At 50.8% G+C, this 13,086-nt stretch overlaps 1 protein-coding gene across 1 annotated transcript in view; it reads right to left on the bottom strand.

Annotated features, from left to right (window-relative positions):
- The window catches only part of LOC147120805 (adenylate cyclase type 8-like), a 409,028-nt gene that overhangs the window by 381,010 nt on the left and 14,932 nt on the right, over positions 1-13,086 (bottom strand). The window contains exon 2 of the mRNA XM_085977138.1: positions 217-366. Coding sequence (XP_085833264.1) covers positions 217-366 — 150 coding nt within the window. The remainder of the gene's footprint in view (positions 1-216; positions 367-13,086) is intronic.

Raw genomic sequence — 13,086 nt, 5'->3', positions numbered from 1 at the left:
CGAGTGGGACTGAGCGATGCGATGAGAGGGTGAATGGGTGGGACTGAGGGATACGATGGGAGGGTGGGTGGGATTGAGGGATACGATGGGAGGGTGAATGGGTGGGATTGAGGGATACGATGGGAGGGTGGGTGGGACTGAGCGATGCGATGACCAGCGGCTGTGTTGAATGAAACAGCGGCCTGTGCATCGCTGCATCCTCCCCTGTGCTGTTACTTGTCTTTCATTTTCCTCCTCCAGTTGGAGTCTGCCCTCAATACTTCGCCTGGTCTCCAGGAACGCCAGTCGCTGTGCATGGTCGGAGAGGTAGCTGATAAAAAGGCTGGCTATGTTCATACAAGCCAGCAGCAGCACTTTGACATAGATCTGTAACAGCAACACAGAGCATTCTGATCAGAAAATGTGGAGACAGTGACAGGGGATCTCGCGCTCAACAGCAAGCGCAACGGTTGTTGGGTGTACTGCAAGGACAAGGATCTATGACATGGGATGTATTACATATCGAATAGTAAAAAGGAAGACATGCATTTATTGAGCTCCCTTCACCACCTCAGGACGTCTCAAAATGCTTTACAGCCAATTAAATACTTTGGAACTGTAGCCACTGTTGTAATGTAGGAAACGCAGCAGCCAATTTGCATAGAGCAAGATCCCACAAACATCAATGTGATAATGACCTGATAATCTGTTTCAGTGATGGTGATTGAGGCATGTATTGGCCCCAGGGCACCGGGGAGAACTCCCCTACTTTAGAAAAGTGCCATAGGATCTTTTATGGCCACCTGAAAGGGCAGATGTGGCCTCAGTTTAACGTCCAATCCGAAAGACGGCACCTCCGACAGTGCAGCAATCCCTCAGTGCCAGACTGGATTACGGGACCACGTCTCTGGAGTGGCACTTAAACCCAAAACCTTCCAAATCAGAGGCGAGGTTGTGTGTACTTCATATAGAATAGGGGACAATTGTGTGTATTACATGTAGAATAGGGGATGGTTCTGTGTATTACATATAGAATAGGGGACAGTTGTGTGTACTTCATATAGAATAGGGGACGGTTGTGTGTATTACATGTAGAATAGGGGATGGTTCTGTGTATTACCTATAGAATAGGGGACAGTTGTGTGTATTACATATAGAATAGGGGATGGTTCTGTGTATTACATATACAATAGGGGACAGTTGTATGTATTACATATAGAATAGGGGACAGTTGTGTGTATTACATAGAAACATAGAAGATAGGAGCAGGAGTAGGCCATTCGGCCCCTCGAGCCTGCTCCACCATTCAATGCGATCATGGCTGATCATCCAAACTCAGTACCCTGTCCCTGCTTTCTCCCCATACACCTTGATCCCTTTAGCCTTAAGAAATGTATCCAACTCCTTCTTGAATATATTTAATGAATTGGCCTCTACTGCCTTCTGTGGTAGAGAATTCCACAGGTTCACCACTCTCTGGGTGAAGAAATTCCTCCTCATTTCTGTCCTAAATGGCTTACCCCTTATCCTTAGACTGTGACCCCTGGTTCTGGACTCCCCGACCATTGGGAACATCCTTCCTGCATCTAGTCTGCCCAGTCCGGTCAGAATTTTATAAGTTTCAATGAGATCCCCTCTCATTCTTCAAAACTCCAGCAAGTATAAGCCCAATCGACCCAATCTCTCCTCATACATCATTCCTGCCATCCCAGGTATCAGCCTGGTGAATCTTCGCTGAACTCCTTCCACGGCAAGAACATCCTTCCTCAGATAAAACTACACACAATACTGAAGATGTGGTCTCACCAAGGCCCTGTACAACTGCAGCAAGACATCCTTGTTCCTGTACTCAAACCCTCTCGCTACGAAGGCCAACATACCATTTGCCTTCTTAACCGCCTGCTGCACCTGCATGCTTACCTTCAGCGACTGGTGCACAAGGACACCCAGGTCTCGTTGCACTTCCCCTTCTCCCAATCTATTGCCATTCAGATAATAATCTGCTTTCCTGTTTTTGCCACCAAAGTGGATAACCTCGCATTTATCCACGTTATATTGCATCCGCCATGCTTCTGCCCAATCACCCAACCTGTCCAAATCATCCTGGAGTTTCTCGGCATCCTCCTCACAGCACACACGCCCACCCAGCTTTGTGTCGTCTGCAAACTTGGAGATATTACATCTAGTTCCCTTGTCTAGATCATTAATATAAATTGTGAATAGCTGGGGTCCAAGGACCGATCCCTGCGGTACCCCACTAGTCACTGCCTGCCACTTGGAAAAAGACCCGTTTATTCCAACTCTTTGCTTTCTGTCTGCCAACCAGTTCTCTATCCAAGTCAATACCTTGCCCCCAATCCCATGTGCCTTAACTTTACACGCTAATCTCTTATGCGGGACCTTATCGAAAGCCTTCTGAAAGTCCAAATACACCACATCCACTGGTTCTCCCTTATCTATTTTACCAGTTACATCCTCAAAAAATTCCAGATTAGTCAAGCACAATTTACCTTTTGTAAATCCATGTTGACTTTGTCCGATCCTGTCACTGTTTTCCAACTGCTCTGCTATTACATCTTTTATAATGGACTCTAGCATTTTCCCCACTACCGATGTCAGGCTTCCCCGTTTTCTCTCTACCACCTTTTTTGAATAGTGGGGTAACATTAGCTACCCTCCAATCCATGGGTACTGTTCCAGATTCCATCGAATGTTGGAAGATGATCAGCAATGCATCTACTATTTCTCGGGCCACTTCCTTAAGTACCCTAGGATGTAGATTATCAGGCCCTGGGGATTTATCGGCCTTCAATCCTGTCAATTTCCCTAACACCATTTCCCTACAAATGCTGATTTATTTCAGTTCCTCCCTCTCATTAGACCCTATGTTCCCCATTATAAATTCCCCTGATTCTGACTGCAAGGGACCTACGCTTGACTCCACCAATCTTTTTCTCTTCACATATCTATAAAAGCTTTTACAGTCAGTTTTTATGTTCCCTGCAAGCTTACTCTCATATTCTATTTTCCCTTTCTTAATTAATCCCTTTGTCCTCCTTTGTTGAATCCTAAACTGCTCCCAATCCTCAGGTTTACTGCTTTTTCTGGCCAATATATATGTCCTCTCCTTGGATCTTATGCTATCCCTAATTTCCCTTGTTAGCCACGGTTGAGTCACCTTTTTTGTTTTACATATAGAATAGGGGATGGTTGTGTGTATTACATATAGAATAGGGGATGGTTGTGTGTATTATATATAGAATAGGGGATGGTTGTGTGAATAATGATGGTTGCCCAGACTCACCGGCAGCAGCAGCGAGAGCGGCCCTGGGTGGAGACCGAGCGCAGAGACTGAGTGCGGTTTAAACAGAGTGCTGCGAGTTAGGTGAGGAGTGGAAGGAGGGGCTCCCTTGCTTCGCCTTTGTTTTTCTTACTTTTCACCCTGTAGGAATTGGTTCTTACTTTACACCAAGGAAAGAGTCCGAGAGCGGGAGCAGTCATACAACAACAACTGCGAAACAACTAAAGTGACGTCACAACCAGGGAAGGAGCTGATTGATAAGTAGAACCTGGTGAGTATTTCTACAGTTCAGTCGTTGAAGTAAAAGTAAGGTCTCTAGTTTAGAGTAAATAGTGTTTAAAGGGAAGTAAGGTCCCTAATGTATTTAATATTCTTTAATTTAAAGGAAGTAAAGGGACTAAATTAAGGGTAGGACATGGCAGGGCAGCTCGGTAGCATGGAGTGCTCCTCCTGTGCTATGTGGGCAGTCAGGGACACTTTCGGTGTCCAGGGGGAACACATGTGCAGGAAGTGTCTCCAGCTGCAGCTACTCAAAATCGGTGTTTTGGAGCTGGAGCTGCGGCTGGAGTCACTGTGGAGCATCCGCCAGGTTGAGATCTATGTGGATAGCATGTTTAACGAGGTGGTCACACCGCAGGCAGACAGGAAATGGGTGACCGCCAGACAGAGTAAAAGAACTAGGAAGGTAGTGCAGGAGTCCCCTGGGTCCATCTCCCTCTTCAACAGATTGTCCGTTTTGGATACTGCTGGGGGAGATGGTTTCTCAGGGGAATGCAGCAAGAGCCAAGTCCGTGGCACTGCGAGTGGCTCAGCTGCACATGAGGGGAGGAAAAAGAGTGGGAGAGCAATAGTGATAGGGGATTCTATCGTAAGGGGAACAGATAGACGTTTCTGTGGCCGCAGACATAACTCCAGGATGGTATGTTGCCTCCCTGGTGCCAGGGTCAAGGATGTCACTGAATGGCTGCAGGGCATTCTGAAGGGGGAGGGTGAACAGTCAGAGGTCGTGGTTCACATTGGTACCGACGACATGGGTAGAAAGAGGGATGAGGTCCTGCAACAAGAATTGGAGAAGGGTGATGTAGGCATAGAAATCAGGCAGGGGGATTGTGATCTCCTTGAACAAATTAGTATTGAGAGGGAGGAGGTGCTAGCGGTTTTAGCAGGCTTAAAAGTGGATAAATCCCCAGGCCCAGACAAGATGTATCCCAGGCTGCTGTGTGAGGCAAGGGAGGAGATTGCAGGGGCTCTGACACAAATTTTCAGAATCTCTCTGGCCACAGGGGAGGTGCCAGAGGACTGGAGAACAGCTAACGTAGTACCATTATTCAAGAAGGGTAGTAGGGATAAACCAGGGAATTACAGGCCAGTGAGCCTAACATCAGTGGTAGGGAAATTATTGGAAAAATTTCTGAGGGACAGAATTAGTCTCCACTTGGAGAGGCAAGGATTAATCAGGGATAGTCAGCATGGCTTTGTCAGGGGGAGATCATGTCTAACCAATTTGATTGAATTTTTTGAGGGGGTGACTAGGTGTGTGGATGAGGGTAGTGCAGTTGATGTAGTCTACATGGACTTCAGTAAGGCTTTTGACAAAGTCCCGCACGGGAGACTGGTCAAGAAGGTAAGAGCCCATGGGATCCAGGGCAATTTGGCACATTGGATCCAAAATTGGCTTTGTGGCAGGAGGCAGAGGGAGATGGTCGAAGGTTGTTTTTGTGACTGGAAGTCTGTGTCCAGTGGTGTACCACAGGGATCGGTGCTGGGTCCTTTGCTGTTTGTAGTGTACATTAATGATTTAGATATGAAATGTAGGAGGTATGATCAGTAAGTTCACAGATGACACGAAAATTGGTGGAGTGGTAAATAGCGAGGAGGAAAGCCTCAGGCTACAGGACAATATAGACGGGATAAAAGGCATATGGGATACTTGCCTTCATTAGCCGAGGCATAGAATATAAAAGCAGGGAGGTTATGATGGAGCTGTACAAAACGCTAGTTAGGCCACAGCTGGAGTACTGTGTGCAGTTCTGGTCGCCACACTATAGGAAGGATGTGATTGCATTGGAGAGGGTGCAGAGGAGATTCACCAGGATGTTACCTGGGCTGGAGCGCTTCAGCTATGAAGAGAGACTGGACAGGCTGGGGTTGTTTTCCTTAGAGCAGAGAAGGCTGATTGAGGTGTACAAAATTATGAAGGGCATAGATAGGGTAGATAGAAAGGAACTTTTCCCCTTAGTAGAGGGGTCAATAACCAGGGGGCATAGTTCCAAGGTAAGGGGCAGGAGGTTTAGAGGGGATTTGAGGAAAAACTTTTTCACCCAGGGGTGGTTGGAATCTGGAACTCACTGCCTGAAAGGGTGGTAGAGGCAGGAACCCTCACAACATTCAAGAAGCATTTAGGTGAGCACTTGAAACGCCATAGCATACAAGGCTATGGACCAAGTGCTGGAAAATGGGATTAGAATAGACAGGGCTTGATGGCCGGCATGGACACAATGGGCCGAAGGGCCTCTTTCTGTGCAGTATGACTATGATTTACCGGCATACCGTGGCTGCAGTGTGTACCATCTACAAGATGCACTGCAGCAACTCGCCAAGGCTTCTTCGGCAGCACCTCCCAAACCCGCGAACTCTTCCACCGAGAAGGACAAGGGCAGCAGGCGCATGGGAACACCACCACCTCCAAGTTCCCCTCCAAGTCACACACCATCCTGACTTAGAAGTATATCGCTGATCCTTCATCGTCGCTGGGTCAAAATCCTGGAACTCCCTCCCTAACAGCACTGTGGGAGCACCTTCACCACACGGACTGCAGAGGTACAAGAAGGCAGCTCACCACCACCTTCTCGAGGGCAACTAAGGATGGGCAATAAATGCTGGCCTTGCCAGCGACGCCCAGATCCCACAAACAAATAAAAAACAAAAAGCAGAGATGCTGTCAGCGCTTCTTAAAGGGGCAGACACATCTTTCAGCTCAGTTTGGATTTAAGTTTTTGGACCTTTGTTTTATGTTTTATTGAAGTAGTGGCTTGCTGCAATAAATGTTGAAAGTTTTTAAAGTGTGAAGGGAGTACAGGGAATGCTGCTGGACACTTGCAAAGCATTCGATGGCAAAGGAACGCCTCTGAGAAGACAAAAAATGCTGGAAATACTCAGCAGGTCAGGCAACATCCATGGAGAGAGAAACAGAGTTCACGCCTCCGGTGGAGATGCTGCCTGACCTGCTGCGTATATCCAGCATTTTCTGCTTTTATTTCAAATTTCCAGCATCTGCTCGCAGAGGGAAGAGGAAGACGCAGCAGAGGAGGAAGCGGAAGGAATGATGCATCCCAGACAGCCCCTTTCTGGCCAGGATATCCGGGATGGAATCATCCGCCTGCGGTACCAGTGACCACAACCTCAATTCTCCTTTCAACATTTGTCCCACACCTTACCTTCCCTCTGTTACTGACCATTACAGCGTCCGCTTGGCCACAATGCTGAAATAAAAGCCACCACAAAGCAAACTTTCCAATCCAACTTTATACATCAATCCAGCCAATCCTCTTCTTCTTAGGCAGTCCCTCGGAACCGAGGATGACTTGCTTCCAGATTCAAAATGAGTTCTCAGGTGACTGATGAGTCCAATGCGGGACCTACAGTCTCTGTCACAGGTGGGGCAGACGGTGGTTGAAGGGGCGGGTGGGTGGGGTGCTTGGGTTGACGTGCGCTCCTTGTGCTGCCTGCGCTTGGCTTCCGCTTGCTCCCGGCGAAGAGACTCGAGGTGTTCAGCACCTTCCCGGATGCTTCTCCTCCACTTTGTGCGGTCTTGGGCCAGGGATTCCCAGGTGTCGGTGGGGATGTTACACTTTTTCAAGGAGGCTTTGAGGGTGTCCTTGAAGCGTTTCCTCTGCCCACCTGGGGCTCTCTTGCCGTGCCGGAGCTCCGAGTAGAGCACTTGGTTTGGGAGTCTCGTATCGGGCATGCAGACGATGTGACCCGTCCATCAGAGCTGATCGAGCGTGGTCAAAGCTTCGATGCTGGGGATGTTGGCCTGAGCAAGAACACTGACGTTGGTGCTCCTATCCTGCCAATGGATTTGCAGGATCTTGCGGAGGCAGCGTTGGTGGTACCTCTCCAGTGCTTTGAGGTGCTTGCTGTACATGGTCCATGTCTCTGAGGCATACAGCAGGGCGGGTATCACTGCTGCTCTGTAGACCATGAGCTTAGTGCCGGGTTTGAGGTCCTGGTCTTCAAACACTCTCTTCCTCAGGCGACCGGAGGCTGCACTGGCACACTGAAGGCGGTGTTGGACTTCGTCGTCAACATCTGCCCTTGTTGACAGTAGGCTCCCAAGGTATGGAAAATGGTCCACGTTGTCCAAGGCCTTGTCGTGGATTTTGATAATCGGGGGGGGGAGGGGGGGCAGCAATATGGCATCAAGAAATCACCCTTGTGCATTCCTGTAGCGACTGTCTCGTGTGTGCCTTTGCCTATCCTACTGATGTCACACTGTGCTACCCCAGTGCAGCATCGCTGGTGGAAGGCTGCCGACTTTCAGTGGGGGACACTGCAAATGGGCTTGCAGGATGACGTCGAGGAGCTGGGGCTGGGTGTGTCAAATCAAGCGACGGTGTTTCTTCTTCTTCCTCTTCATTCTCCTCGCCCTCTTGATGAACCATTGGCTGGGCAGGCTGCATTTCTTGGATGTGTGAAATGAGGAAGGCACAAGGGTGGAGTTGTGGTGAGGGGAGGGTGGGAAAGCAAGAGCTGCATGTTTACACCATGCGCACCTTGTAAATCAGAATATATTGTGGGATGAGGGGGAAGTGAGATGTAAGAAGTAGGATAACGAATGAGGATAGGAGCACCTTGTATCCTTTCAGCCCTGCTGCTGGCCAAGGGCTAAGCCATGCCCCTGCCAAGTATGGCCAGCACCACCTACTCCAAGGGGGTGAGGTGAATCTAGGAATAGGAGGTGTGCCTCGTCTTTGGTACAGATTGTTAGCAGGTGAGTGATGGGGGTGCGGTGGTCGTGCAATGAGCAGTGTGTCAGGCTAGTGTTGTAGTTGGTAGGAGACGGCTTTTGAAGATGCATTCATTGACCTTGACCATTGGTCTGGGGTCATGAAGCTTCTTTGGGCACTGGAGCCAGATCGTGGAGGTGACACTGTTGGCAGTGATGACCTCAGTGATCTGGTCCCACATCATTCTTTCTGGAGAGCTTCCTGGACCCTCTGAGTAGATGACCACTCTTGCAGTGTTGACCCAATGCACAAAGCTGGAGTGCTACGTGCAAGACCCTGGGTGTCTCTTCCCTGGCTTGTAGAGCCATTTGTATTAGTGCTGAAGTACTTTTGCCATTTCTTTACGTCAGCTTTCTCATGGAATGCACATCCTGTGCCATGTGGGAAATCCAGGACGGTTCCCGTGTCCTGGACAACCACGTGTGCAGGAAGTGCCGTCAGCTGGATGGGAATGGGTCACCAGACAGACAGACAAGGAGGACCGGGCAGGTAGTGCAGGAGTTCCTTGAGTGCATTTATCTTTCCAACCAGTATTTACTGAATACTGGTGAGGGTGATGGTTCCTCTGCGGAGTACAGCCAGAGCCAAGTCCACGGCACCACAGGAGGCTCAGCTGTACAGGGGGGGGTGGAGGAAGATAGGGAAACCAATAGTGGTAGGGGATTCGATAGATAGGGGAACAGACAAGTGTTTCTGCGGCCACAGATGTGATTCCAGGATGGTTTGTTGCCTCCCTGGTGCCAGGGTCAAGGATATCACTGAGCGGCTGCAGAACATTCTGAGGGGGAAGGGTGAACAGCCAGAGGTCGTGGTCCATATCGGTACCAATGATAGACAGAAAGAGGGATGTGGTCCTGCAGGCAGATTTTAGGGAGCTAGGAAAGAGATTTAAAAACAGGACCTCAAAAAGGTAGTAATCTGTGGATTACTCCCTGTGCCACGAGCTAGTGAGTACAGAAATAGGAGGATAGAGCAGATGAATGCGTGGCTGGAGAGATGGTGCTGGAGGGAGGATTTTAGATTCCTAGGACATTGGGACCGGTTCTGGGGGAGGTGGGACCTGTACAGGCCGGATGGGCTGCACCTCAACAGAGCCGGAACCAATATCCTCATGGTGGGGTTTGCTCGTGCTGTTGGGGAGGGTTTAAACCAACTTGGCAGGGGGATGGGCACCAGGATGTAGCAATAGAAAGGAGAAACAAAGTGCACAAAGGATGGGGAGAGACAGATAGCACTAGAGTAAGAAATAGTACGGTATTAGGTGGGGGTCAGACTGGGAGAGAATACAAGGAGGTCTAAGACAGGTTTACAGTGCCTGTGTGTAAACGCACAAAGTGTGGTGACTAAGGTTGGTGAGCTACAGGCGCAAATAGCCACATGGAAATATGAAGTCGTGGCGATAACGGAGACCTGGCTCATAGCATCATACGGATTTGATTGGTTATGGAAAAGGACAAGGAGCAGTCTAGAGTAAAAATACTTATTTGGAGGAAGGCAAATTTCAGTGGGTTGAGAACGGATCTGACCTGGGTAAATTGAAATCAAAGATTGGCAGCAAAACTGTAATTGATCAATGGGCTGCCTTTACAGAGGAGATGGTTCGGGTACAGTCGAGGTACATGCCCAACAGGGGGAAAGGTAGGGCAACTAAAGCCAGAGTTTCCTGGATGACGAAAGAGATCGAGACTAAGATGAAGCAGAAAAAGAGCGTGTATGACAGATGTCAGGTTGAGAATACAAGTGAGAATCAGGCTGAATTTAGAAAGTTCAGAGGGGAAGTGCAAACGGAAATAAGAGGGGCAGAGAGAGAGTATGAGAATAGACTGGCAGCTAACATAAAAGAGAATTCAACAGTCTTCTATAGGCATATAAATAGTAAACGGGTAGTAAGAGGAGGGGTGGGGCCGATTAGGGACCAAAAAGACCTACACATGGAGGCAGAGGGCATGGCTGAGGTACTAAATGTTAACTTTACATCAGTCTTCACCAAAGAAGATGCTGCCAAAATCATAGTGAAGAGGAAGTAGTGGAGATACTGGCTGAGATAAGTTTTGATAAAGAGGAGGTACTAGAAAGGCCAAAATAACAACAGAAAATGCTGGAAAAACTCAGCAGGTCAGGCAACATCCATGCAGAGAAATTTGAGTTGACGTTTCGGGTCGAAACCCTTCTTCAAAACTGGAAAGAAAATAGATCGAAGGCAAAGCTGCGATCGAACAAAAGAAGAAAAAGAGACAATAAAAGGTATTCGAAGCCAGACGAGATAGTAATAGGCCCGTGGAGACAAAAGGCAGCTGAGATTAGGTGTGAAGTGTACTGGCAGGTAAGAGACATCTCCACGGATGTTGCCTGACTTGCTGAGTTTTTCCAGCATTTTCTGTTGTTATTTCGGATTTCCAGCATCTGCAGTATTTTGCTATCGTACTAGAAAGGCCGTCTGAACTTAAAGTTGATAAGTCACCAGGACCGGATGGGATGCATCCTAGGTTGCTGAGGGAGGTTAAGGAGGAAATTGCAGAGGTACTGGCCATAATCTTCCAGTTCTCCTTAGATACGGGGGTGGTGCCAGAGGACTGGAGAATTGCAAATGTTACACCCTTGTTCAAAAAAGGGTGCAAGGATAAACCCAGCAACTACAGGCCAGTCAGTTTAACCTCGGTAGTGGGGAAGTTTTTAGAAATGATAATCAGGAACAAAGTTAACAGTCACTTGGCCAAGTGTGGATTAATTAAGGAAAGCCAGCACGGATTTGTTAAAGGCAAATCGTGTTTAACTAACTTGATCGAGTTTTTTGATGAGGTAACAGAAAGGAGTCGGCAGCCCCGGAGAAGGCAGAGGATGAAGAGCGCGGGAAGCCGAGGACAGCGGACCTGAAAGGAGTCGGCAGCCCCGGAGAAGGCCGAGGATAAAGAGCGCGGGAGGCCGAGGACAGCGGACCTGAAAGGAGTCGGTAGTCCCGGAGAAGGCAGAGGATAAAGAGCGCGGGAGGCCGAGGACAGCGGGCCTGAAAGGAGTCGGCAGTCCCGGAGAAGGCAGAGGATAAAGAGCGCGGGAGGCCGAGGACAGCGGAGCTGAAAGGAGTCGGTAGTCCCGGAGAAGGCCGAGGATAAAGAGCGCGGGAGGCCGAGGACAGCGGGCCTGAAAGGAGTCGGTAGTCCCGGAGAAGGCCGAGGATGAAGAGCGCGGGAGGCCGAGGACAGCGGACCTGAAAGGAGTCGGTAGTCCCGGAGAAGGCAGAGGATAAAGAGCGCGGGAGGCCGAGGACAGCGGAGCTGAAAGGAGTCGGTAGTCCCGGAGAAGGCCGAGGATGAAGAGCGCGGGAGGCTGAGGACAGCGGACCTGAAAGGAGTCGGTAGTCCCGGAGAAGGCCGAGGATGAAGAGCGCGGGAGGCCGAGGACAGCGGACCTGAAAGGAGTCGGTAGTCCCGGAGAAGGCCGAGGATGAAGAGCGCGGGAGGCCGAGGACAGCGGACCTGAAAGGAGTCGGTAGTCCCGGAGAAGGCCGAGGATAAAGAGCGCGGGAGGCCGAGGACAGCGGACCTGAAAGGAGTCGGCAGTCCCGGAGAAGGCAGAGGATAAAGAGCGCGGGAGGCCGAAGACAGCGGACCTGAAAGGAGTCGGTAGTCCCGGAGAAGGCCGAGGATAAAGAGCGCGGGAGGCCGAGGACAGCGGACCTGAAAGGAGTCGGCAGCCCCGGAGAAGGCCGAGGATAAAGAGCGTGGGAGGCCGAGGACAGCGGACCTGAAAGGAGTCGGTAGTCCCGGAGAAGGCCGAGGATAAAGAGCGCGGGAGGCCGAGGACAGCGGAGCTGAAAGGAGTCGGTAGTCCCGGAGAAGGCCGAGGATAAAGAGCGCGGGAGGCCGAGGACAGCGGACCTGAAAGGAGTCGGTAGTCCCGGAGAAGGCCGAGGATAAAGAGCGTGGGAGGCTGAGGACAGCGGACCTGAAAGGAGTCGGGACCGGAGAAGGCCGAGGATAAAGAGCGCGGGAGGCCGAGGACAGCGGACCTGAAAGGAGTCGGTAGTCCCGGAGAAGGCCGAGGATAAAGAGCGCGGGAGGCCGAGGACAGCGGGCCTGAAAGGAGTCGGTAGTCCCGGAGAAGGCAGAGGATAAAGAGCGCGGGAGGCCGAGGACAGCGGACCTGAAAGGAGTCGGTAGTCCCGGAGAAGGCAGAGGATAAAGAGCGCGGGAGGCTGAGGACAGTGGACCTGAAAGGAGTCGGTAGTCCCGGAGAAGGCCGAGGATAAAGAGCGCGGGAGGCCGAGGACAGCGGACCTGAAAGGAGTTGGCAGTCCCGGAGAAGGCCGAGGATAAAGAGCGCGGGAGGCCGAGGACAGCGGACCTGAAAGGAGTCGGGAGCCCCGGAGAAGGCCGAGGATAAAGAGCGCAGGAGGCTGAGGACAGCGGACCTGAAAGGAGTCGGGAGCCCCGGAGAAGGCCGAGGATAAAGAGCGCGGGAGGCCGAGGACAGCGGAGCTGAAAGGAGTCGGTAGTCCCGGAGAAGGCCGAGGATAAAGAGCGCGGGAGGCCGAGGACAGCGGACCTGAAAGGAGTCGGGAGTCCCGGAGAAGGCCGAGGATAAAGAGCGCGGGAGGCCGAGGACAGCGGACCTGAAAGGAGTCGGGAGTCCCGGAGAAGGCCGAGGATAAAGAGCGCGGGAGGCCGAGGACAGCGGACCTGAAAGGAGTCGGCAGCCCCGGAGAAGGCCGAGGATAAAGAGCGCGGGAGGCCGAGGACAGCGGACCTGAAAGGAGTCGGGAGCCCCGGAGAAGGCCGAGGATAAAGAGCGCGGGAGGCG

The sequence above is a fragment of the Somniosus microcephalus genome, chromosome 3 (assembly GCF_052327205.1).
Source record: "Somniosus microcephalus isolate GS21.2 chromosome 3, FLI_Smic_1.0, whole genome shotgun sequence".
In the NCBI taxonomy this organism is placed as follows: Eukaryota; Metazoa; Chordata; class Chondrichthyes; order Squaliformes; family Somniosidae; genus Somniosus; species Somniosus microcephalus.
The sequence above is the reverse complement of the archived record's forward strand: the minus strand, read 5'-3'. Positions and strand labels throughout refer to the sequence as shown.